General features: G+C 47.4%; 1 protein-coding gene across 1 annotated transcript in view; it reads right to left on the bottom strand.

The window, feature by feature from the left end:
• The window catches only part of LOC120037832 (anoctamin-2-like), a gene marked incomplete at its 5' end in the record, with an annotated part of 43,488 nt that overhangs the window by 17,226 nt on the left and 6,940 nt on the right, over positions 1 to 19,322 (bottom strand). The window contains 3 exon segments of the mRNA XM_038983801.1: positions 13,601 to 13,653; positions 13,748 to 13,900; positions 17,907 to 18,055. Coding sequence (XP_038839729.1) covers positions 13,601 to 13,653; positions 13,748 to 13,900; positions 17,907 to 18,055 — 355 coding nt within the window.

Genomic DNA, 19,322 nt, shown 5'->3' with positions numbered 1-19,322 from the left:
ACCGCTGAACCAGGGTCTGTTGTGACTCCTCTAGCACTGAGATGCAGTGCCTTAGACCGCTGAACCAGGGTCTGTAGTGACTCCTCTAGCACTGAGATGCAGTGCCTTAGACCGCTGAACCAGGGTCTGTTGTGACTCCTCTAGCACTGAGATGCAGTGCCTTAGACCGCTGAACCAGGGTCTGTTGTGACTCCTCTAGCACTGAGATGCAGTGCCTTAGACCGCTGTGATACAACCTGGAATCGAACCAGGGTCTGTTGTGACACCTTTAGCACTAAGATGCAGTGCCTTAGACCGCTGCGCCACTCGGGAGCCTCGGGACAAAATGAGGAAGTGGATAGAATCTCTTTTTTATAATTACCAGTAAAATGTACGACTTTATAAAATATTGATTACTATGTATAGCTTTGTAAGACTATAAATGACCAACCACCCAAGCTTTGGAGTAGTTCCAGCAATTGTGCTAAGCTAACGAGATGCTAACTTCAATGACCTCCAAACTGCATGCAGAGAAATAAAAATGGTATCCATGAGTTCATAGGACTTTTAGGTAGCCTGTTAGCATGTAACCTGTTAACATGTAGCCTGTATCCTGTGAGCATGGCTCTTGCAGAGCAAGGGGAAACCCTACTTAAGTCTCAGAGCAAGTGACGTAACTGATTGAAATGCTAGTAGCGCGTACCCGCTAACTAGCTAGCCATTTCACATCCGTTACATTAGCATGTAGCCTGTTAACATGTAGCCTGTATCCTGTGAGCATTTAAGCCTGTTAGCATGTAGCCTGTTTACATGTAGCCTGTATCCTGTGAGCATTTAAGCCTGTTAGCATGTAGCCTGTTAACATGTAGCCTGTATCCTGTGAGCATTTACGCCTGTTAGCATGTAGCCTGTTAGCAGGTTAGCTTCTTAGCCTGTTAGCATGTTGCTTGTTAGCATGTAGCCTGAAAGCATGTAGCCTGCTAGCCAGGTTAGTGGCAGCATCATTGCTACAGAGCAACAAATAGCCAACCCAGTCATTAACACCTCTCTATTAAAAAGCCTGGAATAACATCACCATGACAACCTCCACACCACTGTAACATGTTTACAGTGACAGTTACATCATCTCCATGACAACCTCGGTCATAATGAAAACTAACTCCAGAGAATCCAGATGGGTTCTGTCAGGGGTTGTTTGTGTGTATATATATATATATATATATATATATATATATATATATATATATATATATATATATATATATAGCCTTCTAGCATGTATCCTGATAGCATTTAAGCCTGTTAGCATGTAGCCTGTCAGCCGTGTTAGTCTCCCTGGGAACCACCTACACATGCTAACAGGTGTAAATGCTATCAAGATACAGGCTATATACACACACATGTATATGTGTGTGTGGTGTGTGGAGGTGGTTCCCAGGGAGAAGCTGGTCCCTGAAGGCAGATAAGGTCTTACGGTCTCTCCCTGACATGATCATATAAATCTGCTCTATATTAAACTGCCAGGGCTTACAGCCCGTGACATCACACACTGTTGTTTTAAGGTTTACAGCTGCAAAACAATCCACATGAAACATAAAGCCAACATTATTATTCTGACTGAATATCCCTCCAGTCTCCATTACTACACATTATCTCATCACGTCAAACAGAGAGACATTACAGAGGACATTATCTCATCACATCAAACAGAGAGACATTACAGAGGACATTATCTCATCACGTCAAACAGAGAGACATTACAGAGGACATTATCTCATCACGTCAAACAGAGAGACATTACAGAGGACATTATCTCATCACGTCAAACAGAGAGACATTACAGAGGACATTATCTCATCACGTCAAACAGAGAGACATTACAGAGGACATTATCTCATCACATCAAACAGAGAGTCATATTACAGAGGACATTATCTCATCACATCAAACAGAGAGACATTACAGAGGACATTATCTCATCACGTCAAACAGAGAGACATTACAGAGGACATTATCTCATCACGTCAAACAGAGAGATATTACAGAGGACATTATCTCATCACGTCAAACAGAGAGACATTACAGAGGACATTATCTCATCACGTCAAACAGAGAGACATTACAGAGGACATTATCTCATCACGTCAAACAGAGAGACATTACATAGGACATTATCTCATCACGTCAAACAGAGAGACATTACAGAGGACATTATCTCATCACGTCAAACAGAGAGACATTACAGAGGACATTATCTCATCACGTCAAACAGAGAGATATTACAGAGGACATTATCTCATCACGTCAAACAGAGAGATATTACAGAGGACATTATCTCATCACGTCAAACAGAGAGACATTACAGAGGACATTATCTCATCACGTCAAACAGAGAGACATTACAGAGGACATTATCTCATCACGTCAAACAGAGAGACATTACAGAGGACATTATCTCATCACGTCAAACAGAGAGACATTACAGAGGACATTATCTCATCACATCAAACAGAGAGACATTACAGAGGACATTATCTCATCACGTCAAACAGAGAGACATTACAGAGGACATTATCTCATCACGTCAAACAGAGATATTACAGAGGACATTATCTCATCACATCAAACAGAGAGACATTACAGAGGACATTATCTCATCACATCAAACAGAGAGTCATATTACAGAGGACATTATCTCATCACATCAAACAGAGAGACATTACAGAGGACATTATCTCATCACGTCAAACAGAGAGACATTACAGAGGACATTATCTCATCACGTCAAACAGAGAGATATTACAGAGGACATTATCTCATCACGTCAAACAGAGAGACATTACAGAGGACATTATCTCATCACGTCAAACAGAGAGACATTACAGAGGACATTATCTCATCACGTCAAACAGAGAGACATTACATAGGACATTATCTCATCACGTCAAACAGAGAGACATTACAGAGGACATTATCTCATCACGTCAAACAGAGAGACATTACAGAGGACATTATCTCATCACGTCAAACAGAGAGATATTACAGAGGACATTATCTCATCACATCAAACAGAGAGACATTACAGAGGACATTATCTCATCACGTCAAACAGAGAGACATTACAGAGGACATTATCTCATCACGTCAAACAGAGAGACATTACAGAGGACATTATCTCATCACATCAAACAGAGAGACATTACAGAGGACATTATCTCATCACGTCAAACAGAGAGACATTACAGAGGACATTATCTCATCACGTCAAACAGAGAGACATTACAGAGGACATTATCTCATCACGTCAAACAGAGAGACATTACAGAGGACATTATCTCATCATGTCAAACAGGGAGACATTACAGAGGACATTATCTCATCACGTCAAACAGAGAGACATTACAGAGGACATTATCTCATCACATCAAACAGAGAGATATTACAGAGGACATTATCTCATCACATCAAACAGAGAGATATTACAGAGGACATTATCTCATCACATCAAACAGAGAGACATTACAGAGGACATTATCTCATCACATCAAACAGAGAGACATTACAGAGGACATTATCTCATCACGTCAAACAGAGAGTCATATTACAGAGGACATTATCTCATCACGTCAAACAGAGAGATATTACAGAGGACATTATCTCATCACGTCAAACAGAGAGTCATATTACAGAGGACATTATCTCATCACATCAAACAGAGAGACATTACAGAGGACATTATCTCATCACGTCAAACAGAGAGTCATATTACAGAGGACATTATCTCATCACGTCAAACAGAGAGATATTACAGAGGACATTATCTCATCACGTCAAACAGAGAGACATTACAGAGGACATTATCTCATCACATCAAACAGAGAGTCATATTACAGAGGACATTATCTCATGTAGCACTAAATATTTGGGGGATTTTCTGGTTGATCCATTTACAGGATGATTTGAGGATGATGTCTGGCTGGATCAGGAGTTAGGATCTAGGATGAGCAACACCCTAAAAGGCTCTGAGAAGCAGCCGGTTATCTCTGGCCCCGTTCCCGTCACTGGGCTTTAATAGAGATATTAAGTTCTAAGAGCCTAGTGAACCTTCTGTGAGGCTGCAGAATGTTCACATGGCTGCAGAATGTTCACATGGCTGCAGAATGTTCACCAGGCTGCAGAATGTTCACCAGGCAGCAGAATGTTCACCAGGCTGCAGAACGTTCACATGGCTGGAGAACGTTCACATGGCTGGAGAACGTTCACATGGCTGGAGAACGTTCACATGGCTGGAGAACGTTCACATGGCTGGAGAACGTTCACATGGCTGGAGAACGTTCACATGGCTGCAGAATGTTCACCAGGCTGCAGAATGTTCACATGGCTGCAGAATGTTCACCAGGCTGCAGAATGTTCACCAGGCTGCAGAATGTTCACCAGGCTGCAGAATGTTCACCAGTCTGCAGAATGTTCACATGGCTGCAGAATGTTCACCAGTCTGCAGAATGTTCACATGTCTGGAGAATGTTCACATGTCTGGAGAATGTTCACCAGGCTGCAGAATGTTCACCAGGCTGGAGAATGTTCACATGGCTGCAGAATGTTCACATGGCTGGAGAATGTTCACCAGGCTGCAGAATGTTCACCAGGCTGCAGAATGTTCACATGGCTGCAGAATGTTCACATGGCTGGAGAATGTTCACCAGGCTGCAGAATGTTCACCAGGCTGCAGAATGTTCACCAGGCTGCAGAATGTTCACCAGGCTGCAGAATGTTCACCAGGCTGCAGAATGTTCACCAGGCTGCAGAATGTTCACCAGGCTGCAGAATGTTCACATGGCTGCAGAATGTTCACCGGGCTGCAGAATGTTCACCGGGCTGCAGAATGTTCACCAGACTGCAGAATGTTCACCAGGCTGGAGAATGTTCACCAGGCTGGAGAATGTTCACCAGGCTGCAGAATGTTCACATGGCTGCAGAATGTTCACCGGGCTGCAGAATGTTCACCAGGCTGGAGAATGTTCACCAGGCTGCAGAATGTTCACATGGCTGCAGAATGTTCACCGGGCTGGAGAATGTTCACCGGGCTGGAGAATGTTCACCGGGCTGCAGAATGTTCACCAGGCTGGAGAATGTTCACCAGGCTGGAGAATGTTCACCAGGATGGAGAATGTTCACCAGGCTGGAGAATGTTCACCAGGCTGCAGAATGTTCACATGGCTGCAGAATGTTCACCGGGCTGCAGAATGTTCACCGGGCTGCAGAATGTTCACCGGGCTGCAGAATGTTCACCGGGCTGCAGAATGTTCACATGGCTGCAGAATGTTCACCGGGCTGGAGAATGTTCACCAGGCTGCAGAATGTTCACCAGGCTGCAGAATGTTCACCAGGCTGGAGAATGTTCACCAGGCTGCAGAATGTTCACCAGGCTGCAGAATGTTCACCAGGCTGCAGAATGTTCACCAGGCTGCAGAATGTTCACCAGGCTGCAGAATGTTCACCAGGCTGCAGAATGTTCACCAGGCTGCAGAATGTTCACCAGGCTGCAGAATGTTCACCAGGCTGGAGAATGTTCACCAGGCTGGAGAATGTTCACCAGGCTGCAGAATGTTCACATGGCTGCAGAATGTTCACCGGGCTGCAGAATGTTCACCAGGCTGCAGAATGTTCACCAGGCTGGAGAATGTTCACCAGGCTGCAGAATGTTCACATGGCTGCAGAATGTTCACCGGGCTGCAGAATGTTCACCAGGCTGCAGAATGTTCACCAGGCTGCAGAATGTTCACCAGGCTGCAGAATGTTCACATGGCTGCAGAATGTTCACCGGGCTGGAGAATGTTCACCAGGCTGCAGAATGTTCACCAGGCTGCAGAATGTTCACCAGGCTGGAGAATGTTCACCAGGCTGCAGAATGTTCACCAGGCTGCAGAATGTTCACCAGGCTGCAGAATGTTCACCAGGCTGCAGAATGTTCACCAGGCTGGAGAATGTTCACCAGGCTGCAGAATGTTCACATGGCTGCAGAATGTTCACCAGGCTGCAGAATGTTCACCAGGCTGCAGAATGTTCACCAGGCTGCAGAATGTTCACCAGGCTGCAGAATGTTCACATGGCTGCAGAATGTTCACCGGGCTGCAGAATGTTCACCAGGCTGGAGAATGTTCACCAGGCTGGAGAATGTTCACCAGGCTGCAGAATGTTCACCAGGCTGGAGAATGTTCACCAGGCTGGAGAATGTTCACATGGCTGCAGAATGTTCACCGGGCTGCAGAATGTTCACCGGGCTGCAGAATGTTCACCAGGCTGGAGAATGTTCACCAGGCTGCAGAATGTTCACATGGCTGCAGAATGTTCACCGGGCTGGAGAATGTTCACCAGGCTGCAGAATGTTCACCAGGCTGCAGAATGTTCACCAGGCTGGAGAATGTTCACCAGGCTTTAGAATGTTCACCAGGCTGCAGAATGTTCACATGGCTGCAGAATGTTCACCGGGCTGCAGAATGTTCACCAGGCTGCAGAATGTTTACCAGGCTGCAGAATGTTCACCAGGCTGCAGAATGTTCACATGGCTGCAGAATGTTCACCGGGCTGGAGAATGTTCACCAGGCTGCAGAATGTTCACCAGGCTGCAGAATGTTCACCAGGCTGCAGAATGTTCACCAGGCTGCAGAATGTTCACCAGGCTGCAGAATGTTCACCAGGCTGCAGAATGTTCACCAGGCTGCAGAATGTTCACCAGGCTGCAGAATGTTCACCAGGCTGCAGAATGTTCACCAGGCTGCAGAATGTTCACCAGGCTGGAGAATGTTCACCAGGCTGCAGAATGTTCACATGGCTGCAGAATGTTCACCGGGCTGCAGAATGTTCACCGGGCTGCAGAATGTTCACCAGGCTGGAGAATGTTCACATGGCTGCAGAATGTTCACCAGCCTCTTAGCACATCACATCTGGCTTAAAGACTACTGCCACTCTGTTGGCATAACTTTTGAGAATTGCGACACTTCTTGGAAGCAAAATATGCTCTACAGAGATGGACTCCACCCGAACCATCTAGGAGCCTCTCGTCACATTTCAAGGCCGCGTTAAGATATTGACTAAGAGACAGTCCAAGCACCGCTCCTGAGTGGCGCAGCGGTCTAAGGCACTGCATCTCAGTGCTAAAAGCGTCACTACAGACCCTGGGTCGATCCTGGGCTGTATCACAACCAGACGTGATCGGGAGTCCCATAGGGAGGCGCACAATTGGTCCAGCATCGTCCGGGTTAGCGGCGGGTTTGGCCGGGGTAGGCCGTCGTTGTAAAATAAGAATTTGTTCTTAACCGACTTGCCTAGTTAAATAAAGGTTACATAAAATAAATGATAAACTGCTCAGTTAACACCTCTCATACTTTCTAAGCATTATTGTCAAACTGTTGTCTATACTGCCAGGGTTGTTGTCAGTTATAATCGTTTACCCATTCGTTTGAACTCAACTCTTAGATATGCTAATGTTAACTCAAACGAGAAGCCCACTGTGGTCTGCTCACCCGGTGCTATTAGTTAAAATGCTACATTTGTTTGGGGAAAAATGTATCCATAATTGTTATAGGGTTCTACCGTCCTCCCTAGGCTTTGGGAACTCGAGGAGTTAACAAGTTTGTCGTCTTCTTTTATTACATCAGAAGTTATTATCCTGGGTGACATAAATTATGATCGGGGGAAATGCAGGATTCAGACAATCTAAACGACGTGTAATAATCTAAACCTAACCCAGCAGGTGACTAAGCCTACAGATCCTGCAAAGTCAACTCTGATTGATCTAATTTTAACGAATAAACCAGAGGAATATGTATTAGATATGAGTGACCATTGCCCAGTTGTTTGTGTTAGAGATGGGATGATACCAAAATCGAAGCCTCGTGTCATCACAAAGAGGAATTTTAAAATCTTCAGTCAACAGGCATTTTTACATGATCTTTTTGTTAGTGATCTGGATTGTATCTCTGCTATCCATTAAACTGATGTAGCTTTCAGCCTTTTTGCAGATGTCTTCAATACTTTTGTGGATAATTATGCTCCCTTTAAGAAATGAAGGGTTAACAGTAGATGCCTGGTACACTCCGGAATTCTGAGAAGTTAATCATACAAGAGACGGTGCTTGGGTCAAGGCCAGGAACACAAGCTTAGACCTGGACTGGCAAGCTTTAAAGCAACTGAGGAATCATTATGTAAGACAAATCAGAAAGGCTAAATCTGATTATTATGTAACTGCTCCTGCGGATTGTAAAGGAAACCCAGCTAAATTCTGTAATACTGTCAAATCCATGAAGGGTTCATTCTCCTTTGTTCCACAACAAATGAATTCAGAGGGGCATGAATTAATGCAGGGTCATGAAGCGATGCTCCTATGGATCTACCGATAAACTTAGCCTTAAGATGCTTTGGGGAAACTGGTCCCTGGTCAATGTGACCCTCCCAATAATATACCATGATTAGTTGTATTGACTGGTAAAAATGTCCCCACTGTAAAGCACCAGGCAGCTACTGGCTTTATGTGGCTTTGCACAACAGTGACTCAGTTCCTCCTTTTATGTTCCCCCACTGCCAAATAAGTTTTTGGTTGATCTAAAGATGCAACAACTATCATGGGTTGCTGATATGACCAGGATAATCAACAACTATCATGGGTTGTTAGGGGAGATCTAAAGATGCAACAACTATCATGGGTTGTTAGGGGAGAACTAAAGATACAACAACTATCATGGGTTGTTAGGGGAGATCTAAAGATACAACAACTATCATGGGTTGTTAGGGGAGATCTACAGATACAACAACTATCATGGGTTGTTAGGGGAGATCTAAAGATGCAACAACTATCATGGGTTGTTAGGGGAGATCTAAAGATACAACAACTATCATGGGTTGTTAGGGGAGATCTAAAGATGCAACAACTATCATGGGTTGTTAGGGGAGATCTAAAGATACAACAACTATCATGGGTTGTTAGGGGAGATCTAAAGATGCAACAACTATCATGGGTTGTTAGGGGAGAACTAAAGATGCAACAACTATCATGGGTTGTTAGGGGAGATCTAAAGATACAACAACTATCATGGGTTGTTAGGGGAGATCTAAAGATACAACAACTATCATGGGTTGTTAGGGGAGATCTAAAGATACAACAACTATCATGGGTTGTTAGGGGAGATCTAAAGATGCAACAACCATCATGGGTTGTTAGGGGAGATCTAAAGATGCAACAACTATCATGGGTTGTTAGGGGAGATCTAAAGATACAACAACTATCATGGGTTGTTAGGGGAGATCTAAAGATGCAACAACTATCATGGGTTGTTAGGGGAGATCTAAAGATGCAACAACTATCATGGGTTGTTAGGGGAGATCTAAAGATACAACAACTACCATGGGTTGTTAGGGGAGATCTAAAGATACAACAACTATCATGGGTTGTTAGGGGAGATCTAAAGATGCAACAACTATCATGGGTTGTTAGGGGAGATCTAAAGATACAACAACTATCATGGGTTGTTAGGGGAGATCTACAGATACAACAACTATCATGGGTTGTTAGGGGAGATCTAAAGATGCAACAACTATCATGGGTTGTTAGGGGAGAACTAAAGATACAACAACTATCATGGGTTGTTAGGGGAGATCTAAAGATGCAACAACTATCATGGGTTGTTAGGGGAGATCTAAAGATGCAACAACTATCATGGGTTGATATGACCAGGATAATCAACAACTATCATGGGTTGTTAGGGGAGATCTAAAGATACAACAACTATCATGGGTTGTTATTGGAGATCTAAAGATGCAACAACTCTCATGGGTTGATGATATAACCAGGATATTGTCTTTGGCTGCTGGACAATGAAAGAAAGTTGATTTGGAAACCAATAGAACATGATAGAAATGCTGGTATTTGTATTTATTATGGATCCCCATTATTATCCTGCCAAAGCAGCAGCTACTCTTCCTGGGGTCCAGCAAAATTAAGGCAGTTTATACCATTTTAAAACGTTACAATACATTCACAGATTTCACAACACACTGTGTGCCCTCAGGCCCCAACTGGTTTCAATAGCATCAGAGGAAGTGTTTCTACAAATCATTCCCTCAACATTTCTATGGTCTGATTTGGTTATTTTGAAACAAGGTAGTAAAAAGTTAGGATGTGGCCCAGAAGTTAATTGACAGCATGCCAGGGCGGATTGCAGAGATCTTGAAAAAGAAGTGTCAACACTGCAAATATTGACTCTTTGCATCAACTTCATGTAATTGTCAATAAAAGCCTTTAACAATTATGAAACGCTTGTAATTATACTTCAGTATTCCATAGTAACATCTGACAAAAATATCTAAAGATACTGAAGCAGCAAACTTGGTGAAAATTAATATTTGTCATTCTAAAATCTTTTGGCCATGACTGTACACTGAGATCGAGGCTAATGGGCTCCCGAGTGAGGAGATGGCGCGGGAAGATGGCACGGGAAGATGGCGCGGGAAGATGGCGCGGGAAGGCGACGCGGGAAGGACTGGCAGCAGTTTTAATGGCGTCCAACCAACTGCGCTATTATGTTTTGTTTCACATTATTTGTAACTTATTTTGTACATAATGTTTCTGCAATAGTATCTTACAGCAAAAAAGGAGCTTCTGGATATCAGGACAGCGATCACTCACCTCGGATTAGACTGAGAGCTTCTGGATATCAGGACAGCGATCACTCACCTCGGATTAGACTGAGAGCTTCTGGATATCAGGACAGCGATCACTCACCTCGGATTAGACTGAGAGCTTCTGGATATCAGGACAGCGATCACTCACCTCGGATTAGACTGAGAGCTTCTGGATATCAGGACAGCGATCACTCACCTCGGATTAGACTGAGAGCTTCTGGATATCAGGACAGCGATCACTCACCTCGGATTAGACTGAGAGCTTCTGGATATCAGGACAGCGATCACTCACCTCGGATTAGACGAAGAGCTTCTGGATATCAGGACAGCGATCACTCACCTCGGATTAGACGAAGAGCTTCTGGATATCAGGACAGCGATCACTCACCTCGGATTAGACGAAGAGCTTCTGGATATCAGGACAGCGATCACTCACCTCGGATTAGACGAAGAGCTTCTGGATATCAGGACAGCGATCACTCACCTCGGATTAGACGAAGAGCTTCTGGATATCAGGACAGCGATCACTCACCTCGGATTAGACGAAGAGCTTCTGGATATCAGGACAGCGATCACTCACCTCGGATTAGACTAAGAGCTTCTGGATATCAGGACAGCGATCACTCACCTCGGATTAGACGAAGAGCTTCTGGATATCAGGACAGCGATCACTCACCTCGGATTAGACTAAGAGCTTCTGGATATCAGGACAGCGATCACTCACCTCGGATTAGACTAAGAGCTTCTGGATATCAGGACAGCGATCACTCACCTCGGATTAGACTAAGAGCTTCTGGATATCAGGACAGCGATCACTCACCTCGGATTAGACTAAGAGCTTCTGGATATCAGGACAGCGATCACTCACCTCGGATTAGACTAAGAGCTTCTGGATATCAGGACAGCGATCACTCACCTCGGATTAGACTGAGATGTTTTATACAACAAGCAGGACGCACAGGATGTACTTCAGACACCCGACAAGGCCGACATCCCCGTCAGAGAAAGGGACGCAGGTATAGAGGACACAGGGCAGGGTGCCTTGTAAAGGATCCGCCGACAGCGAGTGGGAAATCTGCCTTTACCAACAATATTACTTGCCAACGTACAATCATTGGACAATAAATTAGATGAGATCACGAATATCCTACCAACGGGACATCAAAAACGGTAATATCTTATGTTTCACCGAATCGTGGCTGAATGTCGACATGGATAATAATCAACTGGCTCAATGCGCTGCACCGGCTAGATAGAACACCACACTCCGGTAAGACGAGGGGGGGGGCGGTCTGTGTACATTTTTAAACAACAGCTGGTGCACGAAATCTAAAGAAGTCTCTAGATTTTGCTCGCATGAAGTAGAGTATCTCATGATAAGCTGTAGACCACACATTTGGCAAGTCTGACCATAATTCCATCCTCCTGATTCCTGCTTACAAACAAAAACTGAAGCAGGAAGTACCACTGACTCGGTCAATAAAGAAGAGGTCAGATGATGCAGATGCTAAGCTACAGTTTTTCTAGCACAGACGGGAATATGTTCCGGGATTCCTCCAATGGCACTGAGGAGTATAGCACATCAGTGTAGTGACTATCACAGTGCTACTTCATATTAACTTCCAGTGTAGTGACTGACTATCACAGTGCTACTTCATATTAACTTCCAGTGTAGTGACTATCACAGGGCTACTTCATATTAACTTCCAGTGTAGTGACTATCACAGTGCTACTTCATATTAACTTCCAGTGTAGTGACTATCACAGTGCTACTTCATATTAACTTCCAGTGTAGTGACTATCACAGGGCTACTTCATATTAACTTCCAGTGTAGTGACTATCACAGGGCTACTTCATATTAACTTCCAGTGTAGTGACTATCACAGTGCTACTTCATATTAACTTCCAGTGTAGTGACTGACTATCACAGTGCTACTTCATATTAACTTCCAGTGTAGTGACTGACTATCACAGTGCTACTTCATATTAACTTCCAGTGTAGTGACTATCACAGGGCTACTTCATATTAACTTCCAGTGTAGTGACTGACTATCACAGTGCTACTTCATATTAACTTCCAGTGTAGTGACTATCACAGTGCTACTTCATATTAACTTCCAGTGTAGTGACTATCACAGTGCTACTTCATATTAACTTCCAGTGTAGTGACTATCACAGTGCTACTTCATATTAACTTCCAGTGTAGTGACTATCACAGGGCTACTTCATATTAACTTCCAGTGTAGTGACTATCACAGGGCTACTTCATATTAACTTCCAGTGTAGTGACTATCACAGTGCTACTTCATATTAACTTCCAGTGTAGTGACTATCACAGGGCTACTTCATATTAACTTCCAGTGTAGTGACTGACTATCACAGTGCTACTTCATATTAACTTCCAGTGTAGTGACTATCACAGTGCTACTTCATATTAACTTCCAGTGTAGTGACTATCACAGTGCTACTTCATATTAACTTCCAGTGTAGTGACTATCACAGTGCTACTTCATATTAACTTCCAGTGTAGTGACTATCACAGGGCTACTTCATATTAACTTCCAGTGTAGTGACTATCACAGGGCTACTTCATATTAACTTCCAGTGTAGTGACTATCACAGTGCTACTTCATATTAACTTCCAGTGTAGTGACTATCACAGGGCTACTTCATGTTAACTTCCAGTGTAGTGACTGACTATCACAGTGCTACTTCATATTAACTTCCAGTGTAGTGACTGACTATCACAGGGCTAGTTCATACCAGACGGATTTCTGCCTGCTTGAACGGCAATAGCTCAGATACACATGAAAACATTAAATGACCCCGGGAAACGATAAAATGCACAACAACAATATAACATAATAAATGGGTGAATCTTTCCTTTATTGCATCAGAGTGTGTTCTCAGAATGTGTGTGTGCGCTCCAATGTTATCACTTACATTTATAATGACAGAGAACTTTCCCATTCCACTCAGGATGTTGTACCAGATTCCTACAGAGAGAGAAAACACAGTTGTGAGAGAAGAGTGGAGGGGTGTGGATCTGTGTGTGGACATGTGTGCGTCTTTGCGGAGAGGGCGTGTTACCGATGTCTTTGGCTTGGACAGCGTCCGGTCGTCGCAGCTCGGTGACAAACTTCTTGGCATCGAGGCGGATCTCGATCACGTTGTTGAGGAGAGCGAAGAGAGGAGCCAGAGGGAACGACGCGACAAACAGAGACACAAAACCAAACTGGATAACTGGGGAGAGAACACACACAAAGTGTTAGCTGAGAGGAACAACATGAGGAAGTGTCTGGAACAAGTCATTATCTTATCTGGTAGTCCTCTGCAACACAACAACAAACAGCTGGAGGGCAGGGTGTTCCAGACATACACCAGCTGTTGATAAACACACCAACAAACAGCTGGAGGGTAGAGGACCCACCCTGAGTTCAGGACCTAGCAGGAGACCCACCCTGAGTTCGGGACCTAGCAGGGGACCCACCCTGAGTTCAGGACCTAGCAGGGGACCCACCCTGAGTTCAGGACCTAGCAGGGGACCCACCCTGAGTTCAGGACCTAGCAGGGGACCCACTCTGAGTTCAGGACCTAGCAGGGGACCCACCCTGAGTTTAGGACCTAGCAGGGGACCCACCCTGAGTTCAGGATAGCAGATGCTTAATGTGAGTCTGGAAGGAGAGTTTACAGTCTAACCAGAGACCTAGGTATTTGTAAGTGTCCACATATTCTAAGTCAGAACAGTCCAGAGTAGTAATGCTGGACGGGCAGGCAGCGATAGGTTGAAGAGTATGCATTTAGTTTTACTTGCATTTAAGAGCAGTTGGAGGCCACAGAAGGAGAGTTGTATGGCATTGATGCTAGTCTGGAGGTTAGTTAACACAGTGTCCAAAGAAGGGCCAGAAGTATCCCCCTTTGAAGAGGGGGATGACCGCGGCAGCTTTCCAGTCCTTGGGGATCTCAGACGATACAAGAAAGAGGTTGAACAGGCTAGTAATAGGGGTTGCAACAATTGCGGTGGATAATTTTAGAAAGAAAGGGTCCAGATTGTCTAGCCCAGCTGATTTGTAGGGGTCCAGATTGTGCAACTCTTTCAGAACATCAGCTATCTGGATTTGGGTTAAGGAGAAATGGGGGAGGTTTGGGCAAGTTGCTGTGGGGGTGCAGGGCTGTTGACCGGGGTAGGGGTAGCCAGGTGGAAAGCATGGCCAGCCGTAGAAAAATGCTTATTGAAATTCTCAATTATCGTGGATTTATCGGTGCTGGTCAAAGACAGTCAGGTCTGGAGTGAACCAAGGGACACATCTATTCTTAGTTCTACATTTTTTGAATGGGGCATGCTCATTTAAGATGGTGAGGAAATCACTTTTAAAGAATAACCAGGCATCCTCTACTGACGGAATGAGGTCAATATCCTTCCAGGATACCCGGGCAAGGTCGATTAGAAAGGCCTGCTCGCTGAAGTGTTTTAGGGAGCATTTGACAGTGATGAGGGGTGGTCGTTTGACTGCAGACCCATTACGGATGCAGGCAATGAGGCAGTGAACGCTGAGATCCTGGTTGAAGACAGCAGAGGTGTATAGAGGGAAGGTGGTCAGGATGATATTATGAGGATGGCCACGTGTTTACAAATTTGGGCGTTTGTACCTAGTAGGTTCATTGATAATTTTGTCGGTGAGATTGAGGGCATCTAGCTTCTTAGATGTAGGACGGCCGGGTGTTAAAGCAGTCCCAGTTTAGGTTCACCTAACAGTACGAGCTCTGAAGATCAGAGGGGGCAATCAATCACATATATGGTGTCCAGGGCACAGCTGGGGGCAGAGAAGTTGTCTATAACAAGCGGCAATGGTGAGAGACTGTTTCTGGCAAGCTGGGACTTTTAGAAGTAGAGCTTTGAATTGTTGGCACAGACTGGACAGTATGACAGAACTTGCATACGCTCTCGCAGTAGATTGCAACTCCGCCCCTTTGTGCAGTTCTATCTTGTCGGAAATGTTATAGTTAGGTATAGAAATGTTCCGGGTTTTCGTTGGCCTTCCTAAGCAAGGATTCAGACACGACATCTGGGTTGGCAGAGTAGAGTGTGCTAAAAGCAGTGAGTAAAACAAACTAGGGAGGAGGCTTCTAATGTTAACATGCATGAAACCAAGGCTTTTACGGTTATAGAAGTCAACACATGAGAGTGCCTGGGGAAATGGGGGTGGAGCTAGTCACTGCAGATCCTGGATTAACCTCTACATCACCAGAGGAACAGTGGAGGAGTAGGATAAGGGTACGGCTAAAGGCTATAAGAACTGGTTGTCCAGGCAGTAGCCACTCGGATAGCAGCTAGCTAGCTCCAGGCTAATTGGTTCTTGCTTCGGGACAGAGACGTTAGCCAGGCGGTAGCCACTCGGATAGCAGCTAGGTAGCTGCGATGATCCAGGTGAAAAGGTTCATAGCTTGCGGTAGGAAACAGGAGATGTGGTAGAGAAGAAGTCCGATACGCTCTGGGTTGAATCCCGCTGTGCAGACTGGCAGGAGTTGACCAGGCTAAGGATAGCTGATGACCGCTAGCATTGGCTAGCGACTACTAGCTAGTAGCTAGTTAGGCTGGCTAGATTCTGTGGGGGTTCCGGTTCTGAAGTAATGAAAATAGCAGATCCATACACATTGGTTGAGGCAGTTTGGCAGGAGAGCATGTGAAAACTGAGGTTAAAAAATATAAAAATATATACAGAAATTATACGAAGGGAAAAACAGATATCTACAGGGACACGGACAAAGACAACGACATCTGGAATGGCTAGCCATCTGGACTGGATGAGGACAGTGATAAAGTAATCTACAGTACTACTGCCAAGAGACGAGCTGTAAGTGTACCAAGCCTAAGAGAGAGGCAGAGAGGTATGGTCTCTGTCCAGGTAACAGGGTGGTATGGTCTCTGTCCAGGTAACAGGGTGGTATGGTCTCTGTCCAGGTAACATGGGGAGAGAGGCAGGGTGGTATGGTCTCTGTCCAGGTAACAGAGAGAGAGAGAGGCAGAGTGGTATGGTCTCCGTCCAGGTAACAGAGAGAGAGAGGCAGGGTGGTATGGTCTCTGTCCAGGTAACAGAGAGAGAGAGGCATAGGGGGGGGGGTGGGTGTGGGGGGGGGGGGGGGGGGGGGGGGGGGGGGGGGGCGGGGGGGGGGGGGGGGGGGGGGGGGGGGGGGGTGGGGGGGGGGGGGGTGGTCTATTGGTTTGGGGGGGGGGGGGGGGGGGGGGGGGGGGGGCGGGGCGGGGGGGGGGGGGGGGGGGGGGGGGGGGGGTGAGGGGGGGGGGGGGGGGGGGGGGGGGGGGGGGGGGGGGGGGGGGGGGGGGGGGGGGGGGGGGTGGGGGGGGGGGGGGGGGGGGGGGGGGCGGGGGGGGGGGGGGGTGGGGGGGGCGGGGGGGGGGTGTGGGGGGTGGGGGGGGGGGGTGGGGGGGGGGGGGGGGGGGGGGGGGGGGGGGGGGGGGGGGGGGTGGGGGGGGGGGGGGGGGGGGGGGGGGGGGGGGGGGGGGGGGGGGGGGGGGGGGGGGGGGGGGGGGGGGGGGGGGGGGGGGGGGGGGGGGGGGGGGGGGGGGGGGGGGGGGGGGGGGGGGTGGGGGGGGGGGTGGGGGGGGGGGGGGGGGGGGGGGGGGGGGGGGGGGGGGGGGGGGGGGGGGGGGGGGGGGGGGGTGTGGGGGGTGGGGGGGGGGGGGGGTGGGGGGGGGGGGGGGGGGGGGGGGGGGGGGGGGGGGGGGGGGGGGGGGGGGGGGGGGGGGGGGGGGGGGGGGTGGGGGGGGGGGGGGGGGGGGGGGGGGGGGGGGGGGGGGGGGTGGGGGGGGGGTGGGGGGGGGGGGGGGGGGGGGGGGGGGTGGGGGGGGGGGGGGGGGGGGGGGGGGGGGTGGGGGGGGGGGGGGGTGGGGTGGTTGGGGGGGGGGGGGGGGGGGGGGGGGGGGGGTTCGGGGGTTTGGGGGGGGGGGGGGGGGGGGGGGGGGGGGGGGGGGGGGGGGGTGGGGGGGGGGGGGGGGGGGGGGGGGGGGGGGTGGGGGGGGGGGGGTGGGGGTGGTATGGTCTCTGTCCAGGTAACAGGGGGAGAGAGGCAGGGTGGTATGGTCTCTGTCCAGGTAACAGGGGGAGAGAGGCAGGGTGGTATGGTCTCTGTCCAGGTGTCTAGTTAATTACCTGACTTCCTCACCTCTGTAAACCACACATGTCTGTATGTCCCTCCTCACCTCTGTTATCTACTGTTACTATATACTCACTCATCTCCATGTACTCGGGGGTCAGTCCTTCAAAGGGGACCAGGGTGTAGTCCAGGTTCCACTGTTGAGGAGGTCTGGCACGCTGCTCCTCTCTCTCCTCCAATGAAATCCCCTTATCCTTCCATGCTCGGATCAACTTCTTCAACTTACTGACGAGGGAGAGAGAGAAGGAGAGATGGAGAGAAAAGGAGAGATGGAGTCAGAGAGAAAGAGGGAACCATGAAACTCGATGACATCAAGACACTATAGGACACTATGAGCCACTATGAGCCACTATGAGTCACCATGAGTCACCATGAGTCACCATGAGTCACCATGAGCCACCATGAGCCACTATGAGCCCCAGTGAAGCAGCACAGAGTAAGAGAACTTCCTAACATTCAAATATTTAATAAGACACTATGAGCCACTATGAGCCACAATGAACAACAATGAGCCACTATGAACAACAATAAGACACTATGAGCCACTATGAGCCACAATGAACAACAATGAGCCACTATGAACAACAATGAGCCACTAAGAACCACTATGAGCCACTAAGAACCACTATGAGCCACTATGAACAACAATGCGCCACTATGAGCCACTATGAGTCACTATGCGCCACTATGAACCACTATGAGCCACTATGAACAACAATGCGCCACTATGAGCCACTATGAGTCACTATGCGCCACTATGAACCACTATGAGCCCCAGTGAAGCAGCACAGAGTAATAGAGAACGTCCTAACATTAAAATATTAAATAAGACACTATGAGCCACTATGAGCCACTATGAGCCACTATGAGTCACTATGAGTCACTATGAGCCCCAGTGAAGCAGCACAGAGTAATAGAGAACGTCCTAATATTAAAATATTAAATAAGACACTATGAGCCACTATGAGCCACTATGAGCCACTATGAGCCACTATGAGCCCCAGTGAAGCAGCACAGAGTAATAGAGAACGTCCTAATATTAAAATATTAAATAAGACACTATGAGCCACTACGAGCCACTATGAGCAACTATGAGCCACTACGAGCCCCAGTGAAGCAGCACAGAGTAAGAGAACGTCCTAACATTAAAATATTAAATAAGACACTATGAGCCACTATGAGCCACTATGAGCCACTACGAGCCACTATGAGCCACTACGAGCCACTATGAGCCACTACGAGCCACTACGAGCCACTATGAGCCACTATGAACCACAATGAGCCACTATGAGCCACTACGAGCCCCAGTGAAGCAGCACAGAGTAATAGAGAAATCCCTGATATTGATGTTAGGCTCATAAAGTCAGGAGAGAAAATGTCCTTCAGCAGAATCTGATAATGCCAGATATAGAGGAGGAACGGGCAGTGTGTGTGTGTGTGGTGTGTGTGTGTGGTGTGGTGTGTGGTGTGTGGTGTGTGTGGTGTGTGGTGT

This window comes from Salvelinus namaycush, unplaced genomic scaffold, assembly GCF_016432855.1.
Source record: "Salvelinus namaycush isolate Seneca unplaced genomic scaffold, SaNama_1.0 Scaffold1907, whole genome shotgun sequence".
In the NCBI taxonomy this organism is placed as follows: domain Eukaryota; kingdom Metazoa; phylum Chordata; class Actinopteri; order Salmoniformes; family Salmonidae; genus Salvelinus; species Salvelinus namaycush.
The sequence above is the reverse complement of the archived record's forward strand: the minus strand, read 5'-3'. Positions and strand labels throughout refer to the sequence as shown.